Raw genomic sequence first — 27,601 nt, forward strand, 5'->3', positions numbered from 1 at the left:
GTGACAGATCGTCACCCCGCGGGCCTTTCCTTTGACGGCCACCCGACCCCGCTGCTCCGTGTAGCCCTGACAGACTAACAGGCTGTTGGGGCCAGCGCTGTTTGTTCGCGAGTGTCATGCCACATGTGAAGACGGCCGCAACGGCACACGAGGACGGTGGCGGGGGGGCTAACACCACGCTTGGCTGATGTTTACAAACCTGCAGGTACTCATTTGAGGCCGAGTCGACCTATAGGAGAGGCCTGGAAACCTCGCACACAACGGGGGTGCCTGCGCACGGGCCTGCCGTTCCATCCGCCCCAAAATGATTTCTCCTTTCTCCCCCTCTGTTTTGTTGCGTTCGAAAACAAAAGTCTGTTTTGGCTACTCCCGACTGCACTTTACCCTGGCGCTAAAATGTCTCAAGTATTTACCGAGCTCCAATGCAATCACTCCTTGCCGTGCGCTGCAATTGATTAGAGGCCGTCCATAAGTGACGTTATGCGATTTTGGACGATTTTCGACCCCCCCCACCCATCGTCACACGGCGTCACAAAAAGTCAGACCCCCCCCCTCAAATATGACGTCACAAAGCTCTGCCCCCCCCCCCCAAAAAAAAAACATGCTTCAAATCGCTTTAAACTATTGTCTTTGTAGTGCGTATTTAATGTGGCGCTGCACTCTGATGTTGTAGGAGAAAACATTTATTAAAAAGTCTATTTAAACACATTCCTGCGGAGGGAGCTGGTAGGAACGTTGGGTTGCTCGGTCAATGGCCAGGGACAACGGCGGCGTGGTGTATTCCGCAAATATGCCCGACTGTGATTTCGGGCACAAGCCGGCGTGAGTAGGTTAAACGTTGAGTTTTATAAGGGCACCACGGGGTGACCAGCCCCTCCCCACCCAGCCCCACCCCTCCCACCCCCCACCCAGCCCCACCTTCCCCTCCCCACCCAGCCCATCCCCACCCTCTCCACCCAGCCCCACCCCTCCCATTTTTGGATGCACGACGGACGGACGGACACAATAATCCCATGTGGGCTGGTGTCACCAGGAGGTTCCTACCAGTATTAAGTAGAACGTGTTGTCTATATTTATCTAAAATTGCGCATTTTTATGTGACGTAATATTTCTCACCCCCCCCCCCCTCGTCACACATCGTCACAAATGTCTGACCCCCCCCCCAGGTGCGTGACGTCATTTATGGACGGCCCCTTATCATGGAGAGGGGTGGGTTGTAGTGGCGGGGGGGGGGGGTGGCGAGGGGGGGCAGTGACCCCACCAAAAAATTCGCTTGACCGCCAAATTGCTACAAGGAACGCAGCCGACGCAGCTGCAACATTTACGAGGAGGTTCACAAGGAGGGTTTATGGACGAGGTTTCGAAAGCGTCTTGGGCACTTTCCATACAAAAAACCGGATGAATTCGCGTTTACATCGTTGGCTAAGAACACCGCAAGCTTGCAGCACGTTGTCGTTAGCCCTTGCACGGTTGGCTACGTAGGGTGCGAAAGAAGTTCAACAGCACATACATTTGTTTACACCACACACACCACATACGGTTGGCTACGTACGGTGCGAAAGAAGTTCAACATACATGCAAAGATGAAGATCCCCAGTGGCGATGTTTACACATCGCACCGGTTGCTCATTTGAGGCTGAGTCGACCTAGGGGAGGCCCAGGAGCGGTGTGAGTGGAGTGTGTGTATGAGTGTGTGAGCGGAGTGTGTGTGAGTGAGGGAAAAAAGTATTTGATCCCCTGCTGATTTTGTACGTTTGCCCACTGACAAAGAAGTGATCAGTCTATAATTTTAATGGTAGGTTTATTTGAACAGTGAGAGGCAGAATAACAACAACAAAATCCAGATAAACGCATGTCAAAAATGTTATAAATTGATTTGCATTTTAATGAGGGAAATAAGTATTTGACCCCCTCTCAATCAGAAAGATTTTTGGCTCCCAGGTGTCTTTTATACAGGTAACGAGCTGAGATTAGGAGCACACTCTTAAAGAGAGTGCTCCTAATCTCAGCTTGTTACCTGTGTAATAACAGCCATAGAGGGTTCACGTGGGGATTGGCTTGCCGGTCCTGCTTGTAGCCAATAAGGGTTGAGATAGGGACCATGGCCCAGGCGTGATCACGACATGTCATCAGGAGTGATTGGCCTAGCCATTCGGGGCCCCAGCTAATGGGGAGCCGGATGAGGGGCGTGGTCCCGGGATTGACAGGGAACCATCGAGAATGGTCGAAGCTGTCCATGAACGATTGGCTGGGGGGACCACGTGACGAAGGTATTAAGAGAGAGTGAGAGAGAACGATCGAGAGCAGACTGAAACTGACAAGAGCAGGATCACGCGCGGACGGGGGCTCTGGGTGCCACGTGCGCGGTGGGGACTTAGTGCGAAGTCTGTCCTCTCTCCGTTGTCTGCCAGCAACGGAGAGTGAGTGAGCAAAGTGTATTGTGGAGTGGAAATAAAAGGACTGATTCCGAAGCCGTCTCAAGAAAGATTATTACACCTGTATAAAAGACACCTGTTCACAGAAGCAATCAATCAATCAGATTCCAAACTTTCCACCATGGCCAAGACCAAAGAGCTCTCCAAGGATGTCAGGGACAAGATTGTAGACCTACACAAGGCTGGAATGGGCTACAAGACCATCGCCAAGCAGCTTGGTGAGAAGGTGACAACAGTTGGTGCGATTATTCGCAAATGGAAGGAACACAAAATAACTGTCAATCTCCCTCGGCCTGGGGCTCCATGCAAGATCTCACCTCGTGGAGTTGCAATGATCATGAGAACGGTGAGGAATTAGCCCAGAACTACACGGGAGGATCTTGTCAATGATCTCAAGGCAGCTGGGACCATAGTCACCAAGAAAACAGTTGGTAACACACTACGCCGTAAAGGACTGAAATCCTGCAGTGCCCGCAAGGTCCCCCTGCTCAAGAAAGCACATATACATTCCCGTCTGAAGTTTGCCAATGAACATCTGAATGATTCAGAGGACAATTGGGTGAAAGTGTTGTGGTCAGATGAGACCAAAATGGAGCTCTTTGTCATCAACTCAACTCGCCGTGTTTGGAGAAGGAGGAATGCTGCCTATGACCCCAAGAACACCATCTCCACCGTCAAACATGGAGGTGGAAACATTATGATTTGGGGGTGTTTTTCTGCTAAGGGAACAGGACAACTTCACCGCATCAAAGGGACGATGGACGGGGCCATGTACCGTTAAATCTTGGGTGAGAACCTCCTTCCCTCAGCAGGGCATTGAAAATGGGTCGTGGATGGGTATTCCAGCATGACAATGACCCAAAACACACGGCCAAGGCAACAAAGGAGTGGCTCAAGAAGAAGCACATTAAGGTCCTGGAGTGGCCTAGCCAGTCTCCAGACCTTAAGCCCATAGAAAATCTGTGGAGGAAGCTGAAGGTTCGAGTTGCCAAACGTCAGCCTCGAAACCTTAATGACTTGGAGAAGATCTGCAAAGAGGAGTGGGACAGAATCCCTCCTGAGATGTGTGCAAACCTGGTGGCCAACTACAAGAAACGTCTGACCTCTGTGATTGCCAACACGGGTTTTGCCACCAAGTTTTAAGTCATGTTTTGCAGAGGGGTCAAATACTTATTTCCCTCATTAAAATGCAAATCAATTTATAACATTTTTGACATGCGTTTTTCTGGATGTTTTTGTTATTCTGTCTCTCACTGTTCAAATAAACCTACCATTAAAATTATAGACTGATAATTTATTTGTCAGTGGGCAAACGTACAAAATCAGCAGGGGATCAAATACTTTTTTCCGTCACTGTAGAACCAACTTGCGTTTAGAGTATTTGGTTGCTATACATTTCAACGTGGTAAACCGCTTTTTAAAGTTTTCATTTTCGGTCAGGTCGCTTCTAAAAAAAGAGCTCAATGGGCTTTGCCTGGTAAAACAAAATCTGTTGACGACAACAGACGCCATGTCTGTGGGAAACCCAACATCTTTACCATGGATAGATCGTGACTTTAAAGTATGTTATCGTACAGTACACGTACACATGCACTATATACGCGCGTGTGTGTGTGTGTGCGTGCGTATGCACCAGAAGTATATGCCTATAGTGTGGGGTGTATATGATTTAGGATAAAGTTCACCGTCGTTATTTATAGCCGAAAATCATCGTGGTGGCTGTGTGAAGGGTGATCACCCATTGACGTCCACACCACGTTGCTAAGGAAGCGCAACGTAAACAAGCTCGTTGGCATGGCAACTCATCATCACCACCACCAAATACAAATATCCCCCATGTAGCCTTAACAGACTGTTGGGGCAAGTGCTGTTGGCGAGCACCTACGAAGGCCGGCACGGCACACGAGGGGGTGGGTGGCCAGCACCACGCCCGGCCGCCTTTGGCTCCCCAGTGCTCATGTTTACACATCGCACCAGGTATTAATTTTAGGCTGAGTGGACCTAGGGGAGGCCCAGCACTTGGTTCAGATATTCACCGTCACCGGTGTTGGCCGTGAGCGGGAACCGAACTCGGGCGGCCAGGTTCGTAAGCGCAGCGCCACCGCTCCCCACAGGCGCGCACGCAATCACACAAAGATAAAGATCCCCTGCATAGCCTCATAAATAGATCGCTGCAGCAAAGTGGCTGTTAGCGAGCACCTGTTAAAGTCTGCGTGGCGCACGTGAGGTGGTCAGAACCGCTCCCAGGCCACCTTTGTCTCCCGAGTGCTCATGTTTGCGCACGCTCATTTAAGGCTAAGTGGACCTAGGAGAGGCCCAGGATCGATACAAACATCAGTGGCCAGCAGCTCTGCACGTGTCCGGTAATCGAGCTGTTAGATCCCGGATGGCTCGTAGTGCGGTGCGCTAACCGCTGCGCCACCGCTCCACACTCCTCACTAAACTATTATTTAACCAGGTAAGGCCGACTGAACTACGTCGATCTTTTTTAGAAGCGACCTGGCGACAAATGACAGCTCAATAACCTAAAGGGACGTTTCTAAATGTGGAGGCGAAAACCCGGGGGCCCTGGAGAACAAATCCAAGGCGACCACGAGGAGAGAGGGAGAGAGAGAGAGACGCAAACTCCAAATATACAGCAGCAGGCGTCAGGGTCGGGATCGAACCCACGACGTGCTGTAGACCAGGCGAGGTAGTTAACATCTCCTAGCCACCGTGATGATGATGATGAGAGACACACGCAAACTCCAAATATACAGCAGGCGTCAGGGTTTGGATCGAATCCACGACCTCCTGTAGACCATTCGAGGTAGTTAACATCTCCTAGCCACCGTGATGATGATGAGAGAGAGACACGCAAACTCCAAACACACAGCAGCAGGCGACAGGGTCAGGATCGAACCCCCGACCTGCTGTAGACCAGGCGAGGTAGTTAACATCTCCTAGCCACCGTGATGATGATGAGAGAAAGACACGCAAACTCCAAACACACAGCAGCAGGCGTCAGGGTCAGGATCGAAACCCCGACCTGCTGTAGACCAGGCGAGGTAGTTAACATCTCCTAGCCACCGTGATGATGATGAGAGAGAGACACGCAAACTCCAAACACACAGCAGCAGGCGTCAGGGTCAGGATCGAACCCCCGACCTGCTGTAGACCAGGCGAGGTAGTTAACATCTCCTAGCCACCGTGGCACCCACGCAGTACACAGACCACCGTCGCTATCCGTCCCGCGCCAAATCATCAACCACCGGCGCCGTCGTTGAGAGCAGAACCCGAGAGCGTTCGAGATAAGCGGACAAATTCGCCTCCTTTATCCACCATCCGTCTCTCCGCACGACAGCTCACGCGTCCCTTAGGGGCCGTTCATAAATGACGTCACGCACCTGGGGGGGGATCAGACATTTGTGACGATGTGTGACGAGGGGGGGGGGTGAGAAATGTGACGTCACATCAAAATGCGCTACTTTAAATGAATACAGACAACACGTTCTACTTAATTAAATAGACTTTTTAATAAATGTGTTCTGCTACAACATCAGAGTGCAGCGCCACATTAAATACGCACTAAAATGACAATTATTTAAAGCGATTTGAAGCACGTTTTATTTGGGAGGGGGGGGCAGAGCTTTGTGACGTCATATTTGAGGAGGGGGGGGGTCTGACTTTTTGTGACGCCGTGTGACAATGAGGGGGGGGGGGGGCGGGGGCGGTCAAAAATCGTCCAAAATCGCGTGACATCATTTATGGACGGCCCCTTTGCACAAACCCACCGGGGGGCACTCGCGGGACCCCCCGTCGGGTCAGAGTTCGTCGCCCCACCGACGCTGCCCATGAGAGAACCCCTCGCGAGTTCGACGCCGCCTCCCTGGAGTTTGTCCCCCCGGGCGCCGAATCGACGCCGCTGAAACGAGGCACTCGCGAGATTGGGCCGGTGGTTTGCGCAAAGAGAGAAAAGGTGTTGGTGGTTTTTTTTGGCTTCACGTGGATAGGCAGATATATATCGAGGGGACAAATTGTCCGCTTATCTACTTTGTTCTATACCGAGGGCTCTGTCCGCTGACGCGTTCGCGCGGGCAGTAAACATTGCATCACCCGCGGCGAGCGAGCAAGCGAGCGACCAGGCGAAGTCGTCTATGTTTTTGCCATCCATCGCCTCCACCATCCCTCCCATCCACCAGCCGTTCCATCCACTGACCCTCCACCAATCATCCTATCCACCAGTCATCGACCAACCCTCCCATCCACTAACATTCCACCATATGTAGTAGCTACGGGCCCCGCACTTTCAAGGACCCCGCGCTGAATGCTTCCAAGCTATCAATTCCGGTTCAGTGATTCTGCACTTGCTCTATTACTATAGTACTGTACTACCTTAAACTTGTATGAACGACTGGGTGTTTCAGGTTAGCGATTTGTCGTATTATCTGGCTGTATATAAAATGAACAAAAATTACAATTACTTTACCATACAAGTCAAAAAATTGAGTTTTAGTATTTACGTGTTTTATTTTTATGTAGGGCCCCTTTATAACTTATGCGACAGGCCCCGCACTAGCTTAATCCGGTACTGCGCACCAGGCATTTAATTGAGGCTTAGTAGACCTAAGAGAGACCCCGTACCGGTTCAGGCAGGGAATCGAACTCGGCCTACGGGGTTCGTAGCGCAGCAGTAGCACGTTGACCTCTACTCGCCGCCAGCCCTGCCAGTCGGACGACTGACGCAGTTTTTACTGTAGGGGCAGAGCGAATGCCACCCCAATAGAGGGGGCGAGACGCGACTGGGGTTGTAGATACGAGCTTGTCTACCGATAAGACGCGGGGTGTGTGGGAGGCGTCGCTGTGGGGCAGTGGCGGGATTTACAAAACAAATGCGAAACACTCTCTCCGGATACCTGAGCCTCCCCGCCTGTCTGTCTGTGTCACAAAATGCGCGGCTCCCGCCATGGAAACGTGGAATTTCCAACGGATGTAACACGTCTCTGTGTGATGAGTCCATGGGTCTCTGTGCGAGTCTAACGCCAGACGGTGGGATGAGACTCCCAGGGTAGACCTTGCAGGTGGCTGTGAGTCGACTCTGTAGCAGCTGCGGGATCTGGCGGAGGGGAGAGAACGCGTTGGCGATGGTGGTGATGGTGGTGGTGATGGTGGTGGTGATGGCGGTGGTGATGGTGGTGGTGGTGGTGGTGATGGTGGTGGTGGTGATGATGGTAGTGGTGGTGGTGGTGATGATGATGGTGGTGGTGATGGTGGTGATGGTGGTGATGGTGGTGGTGATGGTGATGGTGGTGATGGTGGTGATGGTGGTGGTGGTGATGGTGGTGGTGGTGATGGTGGTGATAGTGGTGGTGGTGATGGTGGTGGTGATGGTGGTGGTGGTGGTGGTGATGGTGGTGGTGGTGATGATGATGGTGGTGATGGTGGTGGTGATGGTGGTGGTGGTGATGGTGGTGGTGATGGTGATGGTGGTGGTGGTGATGGTGGTGGTGATGGTGGTGGTGGTGATGGTGGTGGTGGTGATAGTGGTGGTGATGGTGGTGGTGATGGTGGTGGTGGTGATGGTGGTGATGATGATGGTGGTGATGGTGGTGATGGTGGTGGTGGTGATTGTGGTGATGGTGGTGATTGTGGTGATGGTGATGATGGTGGTGGCACCCATGGATGACACCGCGATGACATCCCCACCTCACTGGCTCGCCAACCTCGTGTGTTTGTTGACACTTCTCTCCCGAACGCATTCGCCTGCCCCCGGCCGTATCGCGGTCCGTGACGTGGGCCACCGACGCTGATTGCAACGCGGCCGGCAACACTCGCGATAAAATAATGATCATAAATAACGAGCCGAAGGAATGAGAGAGAGAGAGAGTGGAGATTAAGCGAGGCTCTTCGGCCGTGGCCTTGGGGCCGTCCATAAATAACGTCACGCGATTTTAGACGATTTTTGACCTCCCCTCCCCCCTCGTCGCACGGCGTCACAAAAAGTCAGACCCCCCCCCCTCAAATATGACGTCACAAAGCTCTGCCCCCCTCCCCCCCAAAACCATATTTCCATTTTGAAAATTAAACATGCTTCAAATCGCTTTAAACTATTGTCATTGTAGTGCGTATTTAATATGGCGCTGCACTCTGATGTTGTAGGAGTGTTGTTATAACAATTAGTGTTGTTATAACAATTCGTTTTGTTATAACAATTCTGTATTTATTTAAAAAGTTGCGCATTTTGATGTGACGTCACATTTCTCAAACACCCCCCCCTCGTCACACGTCGTCACAAATGTCTGACCCCCCCGCCCTCCTAGGTGCGTGACGTCATTTATGGACGGCCCCTAAATAACGAGCCGAAGGTATGAGAGAGAGGGAGAGAGAGGGAGATTAAGCGAGGCTCTGAGGCCGTGGCCTTGGCATAGGCAGCGATTCGCCCCCACCTGGTATGCAGCCCGAGCGGCCTGCGTGGGGGTCGTGTCTCCCCAGCCCAGAGGGCGCACACACACACACATACACACACACACATACACACACACACATACACACACACAGAGCTCACACACACATACAGGGTTCACACACACACACACAGGACTCACACACACACACAGGGCGCACACACACACACAGAGCTCACACACACACACAGGGTACACACACACACACAGGACTCACACACACACACAGGACTCACACACACACACAGGGCGCACACACACACACAGGGTACACACACACACACAGGGTATACACACACACACAGGACACACACACACACACAGCTCACACACACACAGGGCTCACACACCCACACAGGGCACACACACACAGGGTACACACACACACACACAGCTCACACACACACACAGGGTACACACACACAGAGCGCACACACACACAGAGCTCACACACACACACAGGACACACACACACACACAGCTCACACACACACACAGGGTACACACACACACAGAGCGCGCACACACACAGAGCTCACACACACACACACACACAGGACACACACACACACACAGAGCTCACACACACACACAGAGCTCACACACAGAGCGCACACACACAGAGCTCACACACACACACAGGACACACACACACACAGAGCTCACACACACACACAGAGCTCACACACACGCACAGAGCTCACACACACACACACAGAGCTCACACACACACAGAGCTCACACACACACACACAGGGCACACACACACACAGGACTCACACACACACACAGAGCTCACACACACACACAGAGCTCACACACACACACACAGGGTTCACACACACACACAGAGCGCACACACACACAGAGCTCTCTCTCACACACACACACAGGGCACACACACACACACAGGACTCACACACACACACACAGGGTTCACACACACACACAGAGCGCACACACACACAGAGCTCTCACACACACACACACAGGGCACACACACACACAGGACTCACACACACACACAGGGTTCACTCACACACACACACAGGGCACACACACACACAGGGTTCACACACACACACACACAGGGTTCACACACACACACAGGGCACACACACACACAGAGCTCTCACACACACACAGGGTTCACACACACACACAGAGCGCACACACACACAGAGCTCTCACACACACACACACAGGGCACACACACACACAGGACTCACACACACACACAGAGCTCACACACACACACAGAGCTCACACACACACACACAGGGTTCACACACACACACAGAGCGCACACACACACAGAGCTCTCACACACACACACACAGGGCACACACACACACAGGACTCACACACACACACAGAGCTCACACACACACACAGAGCTCACACACACACACACAGGGTTCACACACACACACAGAGCGCACACACACACAGAGCTCTCACACACACACACACAGGGCACACACACACACAGGACTCACACACACACACAGGGTTCACTCACACACACACACAGGGCACACACACACACAGGGTTCACACACACTCACACACAGGGTTCACACACACACACAGGGCACACACACACACAGGACTCACACACACACAGAGCTCACACACACACACAGAGCTCACACACACACAGAGCTCTCACACACACACAGGGTTCACACACACACACAGAGTGCACAAACACACAGAGCTCACACACACACAGGGCACGCACACACAGGACTCACACACACACACAGGGTTCACACACACACACACAGGGCACACACACACACACAGGACTCACACTCACACAGGGTTCACACACACACAGGACTCACATACACACACATAACTCACACAAACACAGGGTTCACACACACACAGGGTTCACACACACACACATAACTCACACAAACACAGGGTTCACACACACACAGGGTTCACACACACACACAGGACTCACACTCACACAGGGTTCACACATACACAGGGTTCACACACACACACATAACTCACACTCACACAGGGTTCACACACACACAGGACTCACATACACACACATAACTCACACAAACACAGGGTTCACACACACACAGGACTCACATACACACACATAACTCACACAAACACAGGGTTCACACATACACAGGGTTCACACACACACACAGGACTCACACTCACACAGGACTCACATACACATACACAGGGTTCACACACACACAGGACTCACTCACAAACACAGGACACACACACACAGGACTCACATACACATACACAGGGTTCACACACACACAGGACTCACACACACACACACACAGGACTCACTCACACACAGGACACACACACAGGACTCACACACACATACACAGGGTTCACACACACACAGGACTCACTCACAAACACAGGACACACACACACAGGACTCACATACACATACACAGGGTTCACACACACACAGGACTCACACACACACACACACAGGACTCACTCACACACAGGACACACACACAGGACTCACACACACATACACAGGGTTCACACACACACACACAGGGTTCACACACACACACAGAACTCACACAAACACACAGGGTTCACACACATACACAGGACTCACACACACACACAGGACTCACACACACACACAGGACTCACACACCCACAGGACTCACACACACACAGGACTCACACACACACACAGGGCGCACACACACACACAGAGCGCACACACACACACAGGACTCACACACACACACACAGGGCTCACACACACACACATGACTCACACACACAGGACTCACACACACACACACAGGGCGCACACACACACATAACTCACACACACATAGGGTTCACACACACACAGGACTCACACACCCACAGGACTCACACACACATAGGGTTCACACACATACACAGGACTCACACACACACACAGGACTCACACACCCACAGGACTCACACACACACAGGACACACACACACACACAGGACTCACACACACACACAGGGCGCACACACACACACAGAGCGCACACACACACACAGGACTCACACACACACACACAGGGCTCACACACACACACAGGGCGCACACACACACACAGGGCGCACACACACACACACAGGACTCACACACACACAGGACTCACACACACACAGGACTCACACACACACACACACAGGACTCACACACACAGGACGCACACACACACACAGGGCGCACACACATACACAGGACACACACACACACAGGACACACACACAGGACGACCGTGTTCTCGAGTCATCCCAGCTGCCCCCCGCGTGTTCCATCTCTCGCCATTCCCTCCCCCATAGCCCCCTACCCAAAGGCGGAGTTCGGCTTTTATATTTCGGGGGGTGGGGAGGTGGTGGCAGGGTTCCGATGTGTCCCTAGTGGGTGCATATCATTACATTATTAAATCCTTTATATTAAGTTCACTTGCTTGCTTGCTTGCGCGCTTACGACCGTGCAAATCTTTCGGTCGTTTTTAAACCCACTTCCCGTGATCCAATCGAGCTGACATTTTGCACAAAGACTCGTTGTGCGTGACAATTTATTTTCGTGAAAAATTTTTTCCAAATTTTTACACTTTTTAGGAATTTTTTTTTATATTTAATTACCAATTGCTTAATGGTGGCAGGCAATCATCTGACCCATAGGTGGCAGCCATCTCAAGCCAGAGGACGAGAGGACTCTAGCCGCCACGCATATAAAGGATTTATAGTGAAAAACTTTGTTTTTACGGGTTAATTTTTTAAAAATCTTAATTGTAAATTGCTGAATGTGTCGTTAAACCCCGCCACCACCCGACACGGCCAATTAGTAAGGGTTATCACGTAAACAGAACGTGCCAATTCGTTGCTAATACAGCACTATACCGGTGTGTTGGAGAGCCAAGCCACCCCAATTATCTCGCTCTCTCTCCATCTCCCCCCCCGACTCCAACGCGAACCTTTTTCTACAAATTCGCCCACGCGATTTCACCTCCAAACCTGTTCCCCCCTCTCCCTCCTCCTCCTATCTCCTCCTCGTCCTCCTCCTCTTCGCCTCTAGGGGACGGGGGTCCAGGTCGTGATGCGGTTGTCGTCTTTGTGTCGTCTTGTGGGTTGTTGTTGTGGATTGTTGTTGTTGTTGTTGTTCGCGGTTGCGATGGAGGTGGTTGCTTTTCGCTTGTGGTGTACCGGCTCGCGCTGCGCTGCGTTACGAACCCGGTGAACCGAGTCCGATTCCCGCTCACGGCCACCAACAAACAGTGACGATTATCCGGACCGGTCTTGGGCCTCCCCTCGGTCGACTCAGCCTCAAATGAGCACCGGGTGTGGTGTGTAGTAAACATCGCCACCGGGGAGACAAAGGCGGTCGGGCGTGGTGCTGGCCACACACCCCTCCGTGTGCCGTGCCGGCCTTCATAGGTGCTGCTCGCTAACAGCACTTGCCCCAACAGCACGTTAATGCTATACGGGGGAGCTTTGTCTTTTGTTGTTGGTCACTGTGGATGGTTAGTCGTGCGTGTTTATGTTTGTGCTGGGGGCTTGTTGGTTGTGCTGGCCCGTAGATGTGCGTTGATGTTCCGTGATTGTGGTTGGTGGTTGTGGTGGTTGTGGTGGTCCGTGGAAGTGGTTGATGGTTGTGATTGTTGGTGGTTGTGGTGGTCCGTGGAAGTGGTTGATGGTTGTGGCTGGTGGTTGTTTGTGGTTGTGGTGGTCCGTGGAAGTGGTTGATGGTTGTGATTGTTGGTGGTTGTGGTGGTCCGTGAAAGTGATTGGTGGTTGTGATTGCTCGCGGTTGTTTTCGATTTTGCGGTTGTGACTGGTGGTGGTTGCGCATGGACGTTGTGGTTATTCATGATGGTGGTGGTGGTTGTTGGGGGTTAGTGAATGTGGTTATTCATGAAGGTGGTGGTGGTTGTTGGGGGTTAGTGATTGTGGTTATTCATGAATGTGGTGGTGGTTGGCGGTTAGTGGTTGTGGTTATTCATGATGGTGGTGGTGGTTGGCGGTTAGTGGTTGTGGTTGTGGTGGTTGGCGGTTAGTGGTTGTGGTTATTCATAATGGTGGTGGTGGTTGGCGGTTAGTGGTTGTGGTTGTGGTGGTTGGCGGTTAGTGGTTGTGGTTATTCATGATGGTGGTGGTGGTTGGCGGTTAGTGGTTGTGGTGGTGGTTGGCGGTTAGTGGTGGTGGTTGGCGGTTAGTGGTTGTGGTTGTGGTGGTTGGCGGTTAGTGGTTGTGGTTATTCATGATGGTGGTGGTGGTTGGCGGTTAGTGGTTGTGGTGGTGGTTGGTGGTTAGTGGTGGTGGTTGGCGGTTAGTGGTTGTGGTTGTGGTGGTTGGCGGTTAGTGGTTGTGGTTATTCATGATGGTGGTGGTGGTTGGCGGTTAGTGGTTGTGGTGGTGGTTGGCGGTTAGTGGTGGAGGTTTGCGGTTAGTGGTTGTGGTTATTCGTGATGGTGGTGGTGGTTGGCGGTTAGTGGTTGTGGTTATTCATGATGGTGGTGGTGGTTGGCGGTTAGTGGTTGTGGTGGTGGTTGGTGGTTAGTGGTGGTGGTTTGCGGTTAGTGGTTGTGGTTATTCGTGATGGTCGTGGTCGTGTCGTTCGCAACTTAGTGGCGAACGACGCTTGTTGTTGCTGCTGCTGCTGCTGTTGTTGTTGGTGAAATTGGTTGTTGCCTTTCTCCTGTAGTTGTGTTATTTCACATCGTTGTTGCTGCTGTCCTTGTTGTTGTTGTCGTGTTTCTCCTCGTTATGGTATGGTGACTGTTGGTGATTCCGGTCGTTGTGGTTATTGCCTGCGGGTTGCGCGTGTGAGACGCGACCTGTTGTAAGCTGCTCACCTCGGCCCGTGGTGGTTGTTGTTGTGGTTATCGTCGTGGTAGTGTGGCCCGTGGCGGCGGTGGTTGTTGTTGTGGTTGTTGTGGTTGCATGTACACACAAGCAGAGCCGTCTCTATGGTGCACGGCGAATCGGAGTGGCCGCCCCGGGTCCCGCACTTTGGGGGGGCGGTGTGAGATGTAACCCTTCCAGTTTAGTTTGAAGGCATCGGGGGGGGGGGGGGGGGTCCACATGGTGAGGTTTGCCCCGGGCCCCGCATCCCCCACCCCTCCCCCCGCCACCTCCTTATGGACTACCCGGCATACATTTAAATTATTTTTGCTGCTGTACATTTCCAACATGATAAGCCACTTTTGTTCAGCTTTCATTTGTGGCCTAGTCGCTTCTGCAAAATAAGCTAATAGCTCAGTAGGCTTTGTCTGGTAAGATAAAAAAACAATAGTTTCGTTTTACTTGCATTTATTTTACGTGATTTGTTTACCTAATCTTTTACTTTGCACTCCCGTCGTGTTAATGTCTTGTTTGTTGTTGTTGACGTTCTGATCCCGTGCCCTTTACTGGACGTCTGTGAAAAATAACTTTATAGCTGATCGGATTGCTCCTGCAGTGTGAACAAATATTCAGATTGTGACAAGCAGCACCCACCACGATCGCGGACTCACACGAATGAAATTCCACGCCGAGGTGCCAGCCTCATTGTTTCTCCATGCACGTCTGTATTTGCAAGTTGTAAACCCCCGTCAAATAATCCGGACTCAGCCGCTCACCTCACGCCCACAACTCTCCCCACGTGACAACAGCTTCGTCACTTAACATCGCGACAAATAAATAACCAAACAAACACAATGACTCGAAACACAAATAAATACAAATAAATTAAATCGCAATACGATAACCGTTACGCGTGGTTCTGAAAATTCCTTCTTGTTGTGGAACAATTACTCAGTCATCATCATCAGCATCCTCATCATCATCAATCAGGGATTCATATCTGCCGGAAGTTCCTGGGGCTGAGCTCCAGAAAATAATTCCCAAACCCCACCCTTTTTCCAGGATGATAATGATGGATGAAGTATTAAACGTTGAGATGCAACCCAGAATTAAAAAACCCACCTTTTTATACAAAAACACCCCAAATATTCATATTCTTTCGGTAAAGTCACGTAGAAGGGAAATAATAAAACAATAAAAATAACACAATTAAATATTCTTCATGCCCGTGTTCATTGGCATGCTGTAACCAGTGATTGGAAATTGCACGATCACATGACGGGGACCAGTATGTCCACGTGATATCCACCGCTGTGGCTGTAATGTCCTCGGGTGGCCGCATCTCCAGCGTCACCTCTCGGGGGTGACACCTCGTCAGGTTCACGTCCTCGCTGGACGCAGCTGCTCATCTCCTTGGCAGTGACGTCTCGTCGCAATCGTTTCCCCGGCGGACGACCCAGTGTCTCACCTCCTGCGGCATCTCCATTGGACCCCCTCCTCCCTCGACCACCACCAATCTCCACGACCTCCCCACGGTTGGCGACCTCGCGCCGCGATCAACGCTCTCCTCGACCGAAGCCGTCGCTTGCGGCATCTCCACCGGCCGCCTCGGGTCCCCCGACTGCGGCGGCAGGGCACCGCCACTAACCACCAGCACCACGCGCTGTCTACTGACAGTGGCACTTGCTCACGATCATGTCCTCGACGGCAGACACGGCCAGCTTGCCGTCGCTGTCATAGTGCAGGAGGACGAGCGGCTCCAGGGCCGCGGGCACGCAGCACGGCCCGGCCACCGCCCCGCCCGTGAGCCGGTGCATCTTGGCGAGCAGCAGCGCGTACCTGTTGGCCGCCTTGTACCTGTGCGGGCACGCGCCCTGGCACGCGTACGCGGCGTACTCGGCGGGCGCCTTCACCCAGTCGTCCCAGCCGATGTCGGCGAAGGAGACGCGCATGGGCGAGCGGCAGCACTTCTTCTGCTCCGAGTCGGCGCAGTCCTCGGACGACGCGTCGCGCCGGCTCCTCCGGCGCGCCGTCGAGCGCCGGGGGCCCCGCGCTCGCAGCGTCACGCGCAGGACGACGCCCGAGGCCCACGACTTGGGCGACGACGTCTCGCCGGCGGTCGGGGAAGACGGCGAGGAGATGTCAACCGCTAGCGTGCTGCTGCTGCTGGTCGTGGTGGTGTTGATATTGCTGCTGCCGCTGCTGTTGCTGATGTTGATTTCACTGCTCGTATTGCTGCTGCTGCTGTTGTCGATGCTGCTGCTGCTGCTGTCCCCTAGCCACTTGTCGATGAGACCCCGCAGGGCGAAGCTCACGTCCACAGACGCCTGGTGCCGGGGTCGGACCCCGCGCTGGAGTCGGACGCCCAGGGATAGCCTCGCCCGGGGCTCCGAGTTGGGCGACCCGGTGGGAGGCGCCGCGTGGATCAGGGTCAGCGTGGAGGCCGGGGCCAGTGCTCGGGTCAAGGTGGAGGTCAGGGCGAGGTGAGCTGACGTCACGCGCAGGCGATGTCGGGAACAGGCCGCGAGAACTTCCTCCAGAGAGAAGTGGAGGCGCAGGGAGCTGGGCGGCGATGACGACGATGATGATGTAATCACCGTGGAGCCTGGAAAGAGATTGCGACAATTATTATGATGATGATGATATTTATGAGACACAGGCGAAATAATGTAATAATGATGATAACGTTCTGCAAATAAGCAGTGTCTCATTTACGTATAATTCGTTTCTCCACGTAAAAATGGATAAAAGTATGTACAGTGAGCGAATAAAGTATTTGATCCCCTGCTGATTTTGTACGTTTGCCCACTGACAAAGAAATGATCAGTCTATAATTTTAATGGTAGGTTTATTTGAACAGTGAGAGACAGAATAACAACAACTAAATCCAGAAAAACGTATGTCAAAAATGTTATCAATTGATTTGCATTTTAATGAGGGAAATAAGTATTTGACCCCCTCTCAATCAGAAAGATTTCTGGCTCCCAGGTGTCTTTTATACACGTAACGAGCTGAGATTAGGAGCACACTCTTAAAGGGTGCTCCTAATCTCAGCTTGTTACCTGTATAAAAGACACCTGTTCACAGAAGCAATCAATGAATCAGATTCCAAACTCTCCACCATGGCCAAGACCAAAAAGCTCTCCAAGGATGTCAGGGACAACACTGTATTACGCAACCCACCAGCCGCACTGCCTTGTGGGAGTTCATCATCTCAGCAGCATTGCATCAGGACAAGCAAACCTCTGGAGCGGTTTCGACATTCAGTCTCTCATCAGAAGTGTCACGCTTGCTTGGATTATTTACATTCTCTCCAATGACGCGAATGATTATTTTGAATAGGGCAATAGCGATGATGATTTTCAGACTCTGTCAATGTGTGTTATTTGTATTGATAATGATGCAATTACTTTATAAGAGCAATGCATCAAAGCGATGTAGAGATAAAGCAATGTGAATTGTGATGATTATATGTTTACATAACTTCATTGATCACTTATACTGATGGGAAACAAACTTTACAGTTCCAGCCAGGCAGGCAATATTTTGTTCACGTCACTGCTTCATGAAATACATTTAAAAAAAATATATGACTTTTAATATAACATGATGGTTTTAATTGTTCAAAGACCTTTTTAAAAAATCTAATGTTAAAGATGATTATTCAATTCTTAATTGATTCTTTGATGAGTAAAATGTGTTTCAATGATGATTATGTTTTAAGAACATTTTAAATATGATTCATGGCCGCATTTAAATAATATAAGTATCATTTTAGATCGCGTCCTTTCTGGAACTATGTAGACTGCACCAGGTAATCATGTTTAAGGCTGAGTCGATCTAGGGGAGGCCGAGGAACCGGTTCAGATATCACTCGAGCCTCTGGTATTAGAGCTGTGGCCGGGTTCGTAGCGTTAGCGTGCTAACCACTGCGCCACCGCTCCACTCATTGTTCACATACAAACTCGTTATACACAAGACAAAGATCCCCTATATAGCCTTCAGCTAAGTGTCGGGGCAAGTTCCATTAGCGAGCACCTATTGAGGCCGGTATGGCACACAAGGAGGGTGTGTGTCGCCAGAACCCCCGCCCGACCGCCATTGTCTCCCCAATGCTGATGTTTAGCACACCGCACCAGGTACTCTACTCATTTGAGGCTGAGTCGACCTAGGGGAGGCACAGGACCCATTCAAAAATTCGTTCCGGTAGTTATTGACCGTGAGCGGGGAATCGAACTCGGGTCGCCCGGCTTGGCAGTGCAGCGCTAACCACGCAGCGAGCCCCTTCGCCCGGGCACGGCAAACATCAGTGGCGAGTGATGTTTGAACCGGTCTTCAAGCCTCCACGCCCCCCCTCCAGTGCCGGATTATCCTCGTAGCACAAGTAGCTACTACTACACGTGTAGCTACGGGCCCCGAACTTTCAAGGACCCCGCGCTGAATGCTTTCAAGCTATCAATTCCGGTTCAGTGATTCTGCACTTGCTCTATTACTATAGTACTATACCGCCTTAAACTTTTACGAACCACTGGGTGTCTAAGGTTAGCGATTTGTCGTATTATCTGGCTGTATAGCAAATGAAAAAAACACAATTACTTTACTATGCGAGTTAAAAATTTGCGTTTTAATATTTGTGTTATTTTAAATGTAGGGCTCCTTGATAACATCATCATACAGGCCCCGCACTCGCTTCATCCGACACCTCCCCACCAACAATTTGAGGCCGCTAGCCGCTCGCTGTGCAACGCGCTGAATCCTCGGTCCGGCAGCTGACCCGTCCGTCTCACGCCACTGTTCATCATCATCTTTCTTCTACTATTAAAATTAAAAAAAAATTAAAACATATTTTTTTTGGTACCAGGTAAAGCCGACTGAGCTCTATAGGAGCTCTTTTTCAGAAGCGACCTGGCTATCACAAATGACAGCTCAGCGAAGTTGGCGGCTTATCATCATCATCGCGTGGAAATGTACAGCAGACAAAATGCTCTAAACGCGTGACGTTGATTCTTAAATGTGGAGGGGAAAACCGGAGGACCCGGAGAAAAATCCACGCGACCACGGGGAGAGAGACACGCAAACTCCACATATACAGCAGCAGGCGTCAGGGTCGGTATCGAACCCACGACCTCCTGTATACCAGGCGAGGGAGTTAACATCTCCTCGCCACCGTGATGATGATGATGATGAGACACGCAAACTCCAAATATACAGCAGCAGGCGTCAGGGTCGGGATCGAACCCACGACCTCCCGCCTACCAGGCGAGGGATCACCATCCACGCACCTGTGTGAGCCGTCAAGGTGAAGGTGGTTGGGTTCGACTCCGGTTCGCCATAATCTCCTCCTCCGGTGACTCCCGACCCGGTGCCGGCTCGCCTCGTGACCGTCTCGTGGTACCGAGCCCACGCCGCCGCCGCCTCCTCCTCCTGCCGCGCCTGGAGAGGCCCCCCGCGAGAAACGTCGGGCACCGTCGGGGGCTTCTCCAGCCCCAGCCGCTCCAGGATCTCCCTCTTGATCGCCTCCACCTCACCGGAGAGGTGACGGAGGGGCGCGTGAGACGGCTCCGTCTCCTCCTGGATGGTCCTGGAGTCGCGAACCTGCAGCCCCGGCTCGTGATGCTGCTGCTGCTGGTGCTGATGGTGGTGGTGATGTTGATGTTGGTGGTGGTGGTGATGTTGATGTTGGAGGTGCTGATGGTGGTGATGTTGATGATGGAGCCTCGCCGCGTGGGACGCGCACAGGAGGGAGCATAAGATCAAGGTGATGATGATGGTGGTGGTGGAGATCGAGGAGGAACAGATCCAGGAGTGCGTGGTCGACTTCATGGTGGTGACAACTCCCCGAAGCGGGGGCAAGGTGGAAGTGATGATGCTGCTGATGATGATGATGTTGTTGCTGCTGCTGCCGATGATGCTGTCGATGATGCTGCTGATGATGATTGCAGTGCTGGAGGTGCGTGCCTCGATTGATGTGTCAGGGATGCCGGTCGAGAGAGGATTTCGTTTCTCTGTCGAAGTTTGCACCCTGACCCAGGCTCGCGCGTGGGTGTTCTCCGTGCGTCAAACCGCGAATGAGACGAGGCCTCGAGACGCGGCGGTCTTTATGGGTTGAAGGCCACACGCAGGGGCCGGGCAAGCCTGGCCACGCCTCGTGTGTCTCTGCCAGTCCGTGCGTGTGTGTGTGTCTGTGTGTGTGTATGTGTGTGTGTCTGTGTGTGTGTCTGTGTGTGTCTGTGTGTATGTCTGTGTGTGTCTGAGTCTGTGTGTGTGTCTGTGTGTGTGTCTGTCTGTGTGTGTGTCTGTGTGTGTGTCTGTGTGTGTGTGTGTCTGTGTGTGTGTCTGTGTGTGTGTCTGTTTGTGTCTGTGTGTGTCTGTCTGTGTGTATGTTTGTTTGTGTGTGCCTATGTGTGTGTGTCTATGTGTGTGTCTGTGTGTGTGTGTCTATGTGTGTGTGTCTGTGTCTATGTGTGTCTGTGTGTGCTGGACTGTTATTGATTACCGTCAAAAATAAAGATCCCCCGTATAGCCTTAACAGACTGTAGGGGAAAGTGCTATTAGCGAGCACCACCTACGCAGGCCGGCACGGCACACGAGGGGGTGGGTGGCCAGCACCACGCCCGACCGCCTTTGTCTCCCCAGTGGCGATGTTCGCTGCACACCGCTACACCAGGTACTCGTTTGAAGGCCGAGTCGACCCCCGCCCCCCCCCCCCCAGACCGGTTCAAGATTGAATCGTCACAGCGGGTTTGTCGGTGGCCGTGAGCGGGAATCGAACTCGGGTCGCCGGGTTTGTAGAAGCAGCAGCAATCGCCCGCTCCTTATCGCCGGAAAACGAACCTCGGGGTGGTGGGGGTGTGGGTCAAGCTAAACCCACGAATAAACATCCACATTCCGGGTGGGTTTAAAAATGTTTTATCTGCCCCGGCTACTGCGACGCACAGCTCATTGCGAACGTCAGCCAGAGAAACCGCGACGAGCCATCGCCGCCTTCCTTATGCCAGGTTCTGCACAGTTGTGGGTGGAGGGAGGGTGGGTGGTTTATTTATATTCGTGGTTCTTTCGGTAAAGTCACGTGGGTAGGAAATAAAATAAAAAATAACAGATGATTAAATAAAAAAATGACATAATAAATTGAAAATAATAAAAGCAAAAAAACCCACGACGTTTCGATCGCAACAGAAGCGATCTTCATCAGACGGACCGATTTGTCTTTGTGCTTCATTGCGCGAACTTTGTTGTTCTGCTTTGCCCGCACCTGCACGTCAGAATCGGGCTTGTAGTGTATAATGTAGTGTACAGTGTAGTGTGTAGTGTAGTGTATAATGTAGTGTATAGTGTAGTATACTAGTACAGCACACCGGTGTGTTGGAGAGCCAAGCCACAACATTTACAATCCGAGTTCGACGTTTCGCCAGTAATTACAATCTCGACTGCAGGAGGAAATCCGATGAGCTATGAAGTTATTTTTCACGGATGTCCGGCACGGGCAGGCCGATGAGACTCACAATTCCGGTCTCTCGTCCGTCATAACCCACCGGTGGAACAGAATCATCTTGGAACTCGAAACTAAAGCCGACGATTCCCGGCTGATATCAGTGGCGAGTGATATCAGAACCGGTCCTGGGTTCCCCCTCGCCCCCCGTAGCTCGGTCTGTCGAGGATGCCTTCATTCAGCAGTGGATTGAACCACGGCTCACGACAATGCCACTGCGTGCGTGGCCGAAAAGGTGGTGCAGCGAGTTTACGAAATGCCCTCTGAGCACAGCGGTTCGGGTTCGATTCCCGGCGACGGCTCATCTTGCGTGGCGAGTGAAACCTCGCAGCCTCGCAGCGAGAGAGGCGCTCCTCCCCCCACATCACCACTAAGCCGCGTTCACCAGCGCGGAGAGGTATGGCCAACGCGACCCCCCCCCCCCCCGACTCATATGTGGAGTTTGTACGGTTCACCAAATCCATCACTTCATCAACTCCATCTCTCCACCAAATCTATCACTTCACCAACCCCATCTCTCCACCAAATCCATCACTTCATCAACTCCATCTCTCCACCAAATCTATCACTTCATCAACTCCATCTCTCCACCAAATCCATCACTTCATCAACTCCATCTCTCCACCAAATCTATCACTTCACCAACTCCATTTCTCCACCAAATCTATCACTTCACCAACCCCATCTCTCCACCAAATCCATCACTTCATCAACTCCATCTCTCCACCAAATCTATCACTTCATCAACTCCATCTCTCCACCAAATCCATCACTTCATCAACTCCATCTCTCCACCAAATCTATCACTTCACCAACTCCATCTCTCCACCAAATCTATCACTTCACCAACTCCATCTCTCCACCAAATCTATCACTTCACCAACTCCATCTCTCCACCAAATCCATCACTTCACCAACTCCATCTCTCCACCAAATCCATCACTTCATCAACTCCATCTCTCCACCAAATCTATCACTTCACCAACTCCATCTCTCCACCAAATCTATCAATTCACCAACCCCATCTCTCCACCAAATCCATCACTTCATCAACTCCATCTCTCCACCAAATCTATCACTTCATCAACTCCATCTCTCCACCAAATCCATCACTTCATCAACTCCATCTCTCCACCAAATCCATCACTTCATCAACTCCATCTCTCCACCAAATCTATCACTTCATCAACTCCATCTCTCCACCAAATCCATCACTTCATCAACTCCATCTCTCCACTAAATCTATCACTTCACCAACTCCATCTCTCCACCAAATCTATCACTTCACCAACTCCATCTCTCCACCAAATCCATCACTTCACCAACTCCATCTCTCCACCAAATCCATCACTTCACCAACTCCATCTCTCCACCAAATCTATCACTTCACCAACTCCATCTCTCCACCAAATCTATCACTTCACCAACTCCATCTCTCCACCAAATCCATCACTTCACCAACTCCATCTCTCCACCAAATCCATCACTTCACCAACTCCATCTCTCCACCAAATCCATCACTTCACCAACTCCATCTCTCCACCAAATCTATCACTTCACCAACTCCATCTCTCCACCAAATCCATCACTTCACCAACTCAATCTCTCCACTAAATCCATCACTTCACCAAATCTATCACTTCACCAAATCTATCACTTCACCAAATCCATCACTTCACCAACTCCATCTCTCCACCAAATCCATCTCTCCACCAAATCCATCACTTCACCAACTCCATCTCTCCACCAAATCTATCACTTCACCAACTCCATCTCTCCACCAAATCCATCACTTCACCAACTCAATCTCTCCACTAAATCCATCACTTCACCAAATCTATCACTTCACCAAATCTATCACTTCACCAAATCTATCACTCCACCAACTCCATCTCTCCACTAAATCCATCACTTCACCAACTCCATCTCTCCACTAAATCCATCACTTCACCAACTCAATCTCTCCACCAAATCTATCACTTCACCAACTCCATCTCTCCACCAAATCTATCACTTCACCAACTCCATCTCTCCACTAAATCCATCACTTCACCAACTCCATCACTTCACCAAATCTATCACTTCACCAACTCCATCTCTCCACCAAATCCATCACTTCACCAACTCCATCTATTCGCCACATCGCGCTGACCAGCGTGGTGAAGTGATGGCCAAGCAAGCCCGTGGCGAGGAGGCTTTCATCCAGCAGTGGAGTCACACAAGTCTGCGTGCCTCTCACGTCATTCATCTTGCGTCGCTTGAATCATACCTCCCCTCGCAGCGCAGCATTGCTCACCTTTTAAGGAGAAAACGCGGTTTCTAATGGTGGGGTAAATCTCTCCTCCTTGCTACTCACGGTTCCACGGTGACACAAAAGCCCTCCCGCGTTCCTGAGCAATGCTGAAACGCGGCACAAAGATAAAGGTGCCCTGTATAACCTCTAACAGACTGTTGGGGGCAAGTGCTGTAAGCGAGCACCCCCTATGAAGGCCGGCACGGCACACGAGGGGATATGGTGGCCAGCACCACGCCCCAGCCAACCTTTGTCTCCGCAACGCTGATGTTTACAAACAGCGCCAGGCACTCGTTTATGGCTCGGTCGATTTCAGGGAGGCCCAGGACTGGCTCAGATCATCGTTATTGGTGTCGATCGCCGTGAGCGGAAATCGAAATGAGGTCGGCGGGTTCGTCGCGCTGCGCGCCAACCACCACACCACCGCCCCCCATACACACACTCAAAGATAAAGACCCCCCATATCGCCCAAACAGGCTGTTGGGGCAAGTGCTGTTAGCGAGCACATATAAAGGCCTCCATGGCACACGAGTGAGCGTGTGGCCAGCACCACGCCCGACCGCCTTTATCTCCCCAGTGGCGATGTTTACACACCGCGCCAGGTACTCATTTGAGGCTGAGTCGACCTAGGGGAGGCCCAGGACCGGTTTAAATATTCGTCACTGGTGTTGGCCGTGAGCGCACTAACCGCTATACTACACGAGCACAGAAGACGCATGCACAGTTGACACAGCACAGGCATGCGCAAGCATCTGACGGATGTAACGGCACACACATACCGGGCGGCGCATTATGCACCAGACCTGAGCACTGCGCTTCCGCTTGGGCTTAGCCACTGTTATATAATAAAGATACTTAGCGCTACTAATAATAAAACAACAACAACAATCGCATTGTCCTTATATACCCAGGAAAGTCGCACCGAGGCACGAGACTCCTTTTACGGAGGGTACTGCCACACTTGGATATTTTCGGCAATTCCATTTTGAAAACGTGGCTTACGGTAAACAATTTTTTTTTTGATAATTGGTTCTTTACCCTTCTATCTGGCAACAAAACTGACACCTTTTTACAAGGAGTCATGTTTGCATAGACCGCAATACCTGCAGTCATAATACAAACAAAAGAACATAACTCTGATAATGTGCACTGTCCTTAAAGTTGATTGATCCACACCCGAGACAGCTTTCCTTAGAGCCTAGTCTCATATGGGTTGGACCAGATGACGCCAAAAGGCGCACAACTCAAAGACAATGCACCATCAGAGTATGAGAGCTCGGGGCAAGCATCTACACTATGGGAACCTCATTTGCCAGTAAAAATATGATAATTGGTTCTTTACCCTTCTATCTGGCAACAAAACTGACACCTTTTTACAAGGAGTCATGTTTGCATAGACCGCAATACCTGCAGTCATAATACAAACAAAAGAACATAACTCTGATAATGTGCACTGTCCTTAAAGTTGATTGATCCACACCCGAGACAGCTTTCCTTAGAGCCTAGTCTCATATGGGTTGGACCAGATGACGCCAAAAGGCGCACAACTCAAAGACAATGCACCATCAGAGTATGAGAGCTCGGGGCAAGCATCTACACTATGGGAACCTCATTTGCCAGTAAAAATATGATAATTGGTTCTTTACCCTTCTATCTGGCAACAAAACTGACACCTTTTTACAAGGAGTCATGTTTGCATAGACCGCAATACCTGCAGTCATAATACAAACAAAAGAACATAACTCTGATAATGTGCACTGTCCTTAAAGTTGATTGATCCACACCCGAGACAGCTTTCCTTAGAGCCTAGTCTCATATGGGTTGGACCAGATGACGCCAAAAGGCGCACAACTCAAAGACAATGCACCATCAGAGTATGAGAGCTCGGGGCAAGCATCTACACTATGGGAACCTCATTTGCCAGTAAAAATATGATAATTGGTTCTTTACCCTTCTATCTGGCAACAAAACTGACACCTTTTTACAAGGAGTCATGTTTGCATAGACCGCAATACCTGCAGTCATAATACAAACAAAAGAACATAACTCTGATAATGTGCACTGTCCTTAAAGTTGATTGAACCAACCCATATGAGACTAGGCTCTAAGGAAAGCTGTCTCGGGTGTGGATCAATCAACTTTAAGGACAGTGCACATTATCAGAGTTATGTTCTTTTGTTTGTATTATGACTGCAGGTATTGCGGTCTATGCAAACATGACTCCTTGTAAAAAGGTGTCAGTTTTGTTGCCAGATAGAAGGGTAAAGAACCAATTATCATATTTTTACTGGCAAATGAGGTTCCCATAGTGTAGATGCTTGCCCCGAGCTCTCATACTCTGATGGTGCATTGTCTTTGAGTTGTGCGCCTTTTGGCGTCATCTGGTCCAACCCATATGAGACTAGGCTCTAAGGAAAGCTGTCTCGGGTGTGGATCAATCAACTTTAAGGACAGTGCACATTATCAGAGTTATGTTCTTTTGTTTGTATTATGACTGCAGGTATTGCGGTCTATGCAAACATGACTCCTTGTAAAAAGGTGTCAGTTTTGTTGCCAGATAGAAGGGTAAAGAACCAATTATCATATTTTTACTGGCAAATGAGGTTCCCATAGTGTAGATGCTTGCCCCGAGCTCTCATACTCTGATGGTGCATTGTCTTTGAGTTGTGCGCCTTTTGGCGTCATCTGGTCCAACCCATATGAGACTAGGCTCTAAGGAAAGCTGTCTCGGGTGTGGATCAATCAACTTTAAGGACAGTGCACATTATCAGAGTTATGTTCTTTTGTTTGTATTATGACTGCAGGTATTGCGGTCTATGCAAACATGACTCCTTGTAAAAAGGTGTCAGTTTTGTTGCCAGATAGAAGGGTAAAGAACCAATTATCATATTTTTACTGGCAAATGAGGTTCCCATAGTGTAGATGCTTGCCCCGAGCTCTCATACTCTGATGGTGCATTGTCTTTGAGTTGTGCGCCTTTTGGCGTCATCTGGTCCAACCCATATGAGACTAGGCTCTAAGGAAAGCTGTCTCGGGTGTGGATCAATCAACTTTAAGGACAGTGCACATTATCAGAGTTATGTTC

The 27,601-nt window shown here is 50.9% G+C and overlaps 1 protein-coding gene across 1 annotated transcript; it reads right to left on the minus strand.

The window, feature by feature from the left end:
• Positions 1–15,428: 15,428 nt before the first annotated feature.
• LOC144733415 (uncharacterized) lies at positions 15,429–21,173 on the minus strand. The gene is made up of 2 exons (XM_078615326.1): positions 20,017–21,173; positions 15,429–17,339 (listed from the first exon to the last, which is right to left on the minus strand). The coding sequence occupies exons 1-2, from the start codon at positions 20,555–20,557 to the stop codon at positions 16,402–16,404; spliced, it is 1,479 nt and encodes a 492-aa protein (XP_078471452.1). The 5' UTR covers positions 20,558–21,173; the 3' UTR covers positions 15,429–16,401.
• Between the last annotated feature and the right edge of the window lie 6,428 nt (positions 21,174–27,601).

This window comes from Lampetra planeri, chromosome 46 (assembly GCF_965212315.1).
Source record: "Lampetra planeri chromosome 46, kcLamPlan1.2.h2, whole genome shotgun sequence".
NCBI lineage: Eukaryota > Metazoa > Chordata > Hyperoartia > Petromyzontiformes > Petromyzontidae > Lampetra > Lampetra planeri.

Coding starts and splice junctions, on each gene's coding strand:
- LOC144733415 (XM_078615326.1), bottom strand. CDS start 20,557: ATGAAGTCGACCACGCACTCCTGGATCTGTTCCTCCTCGATCTCCACC. Junction 17,340..20,016: donor CACCTTGACGGCTCACACAG/GTGCGTGGATGG, acceptor ATCTCTTTCCAG/GCTCCACGGTGATTACATCA.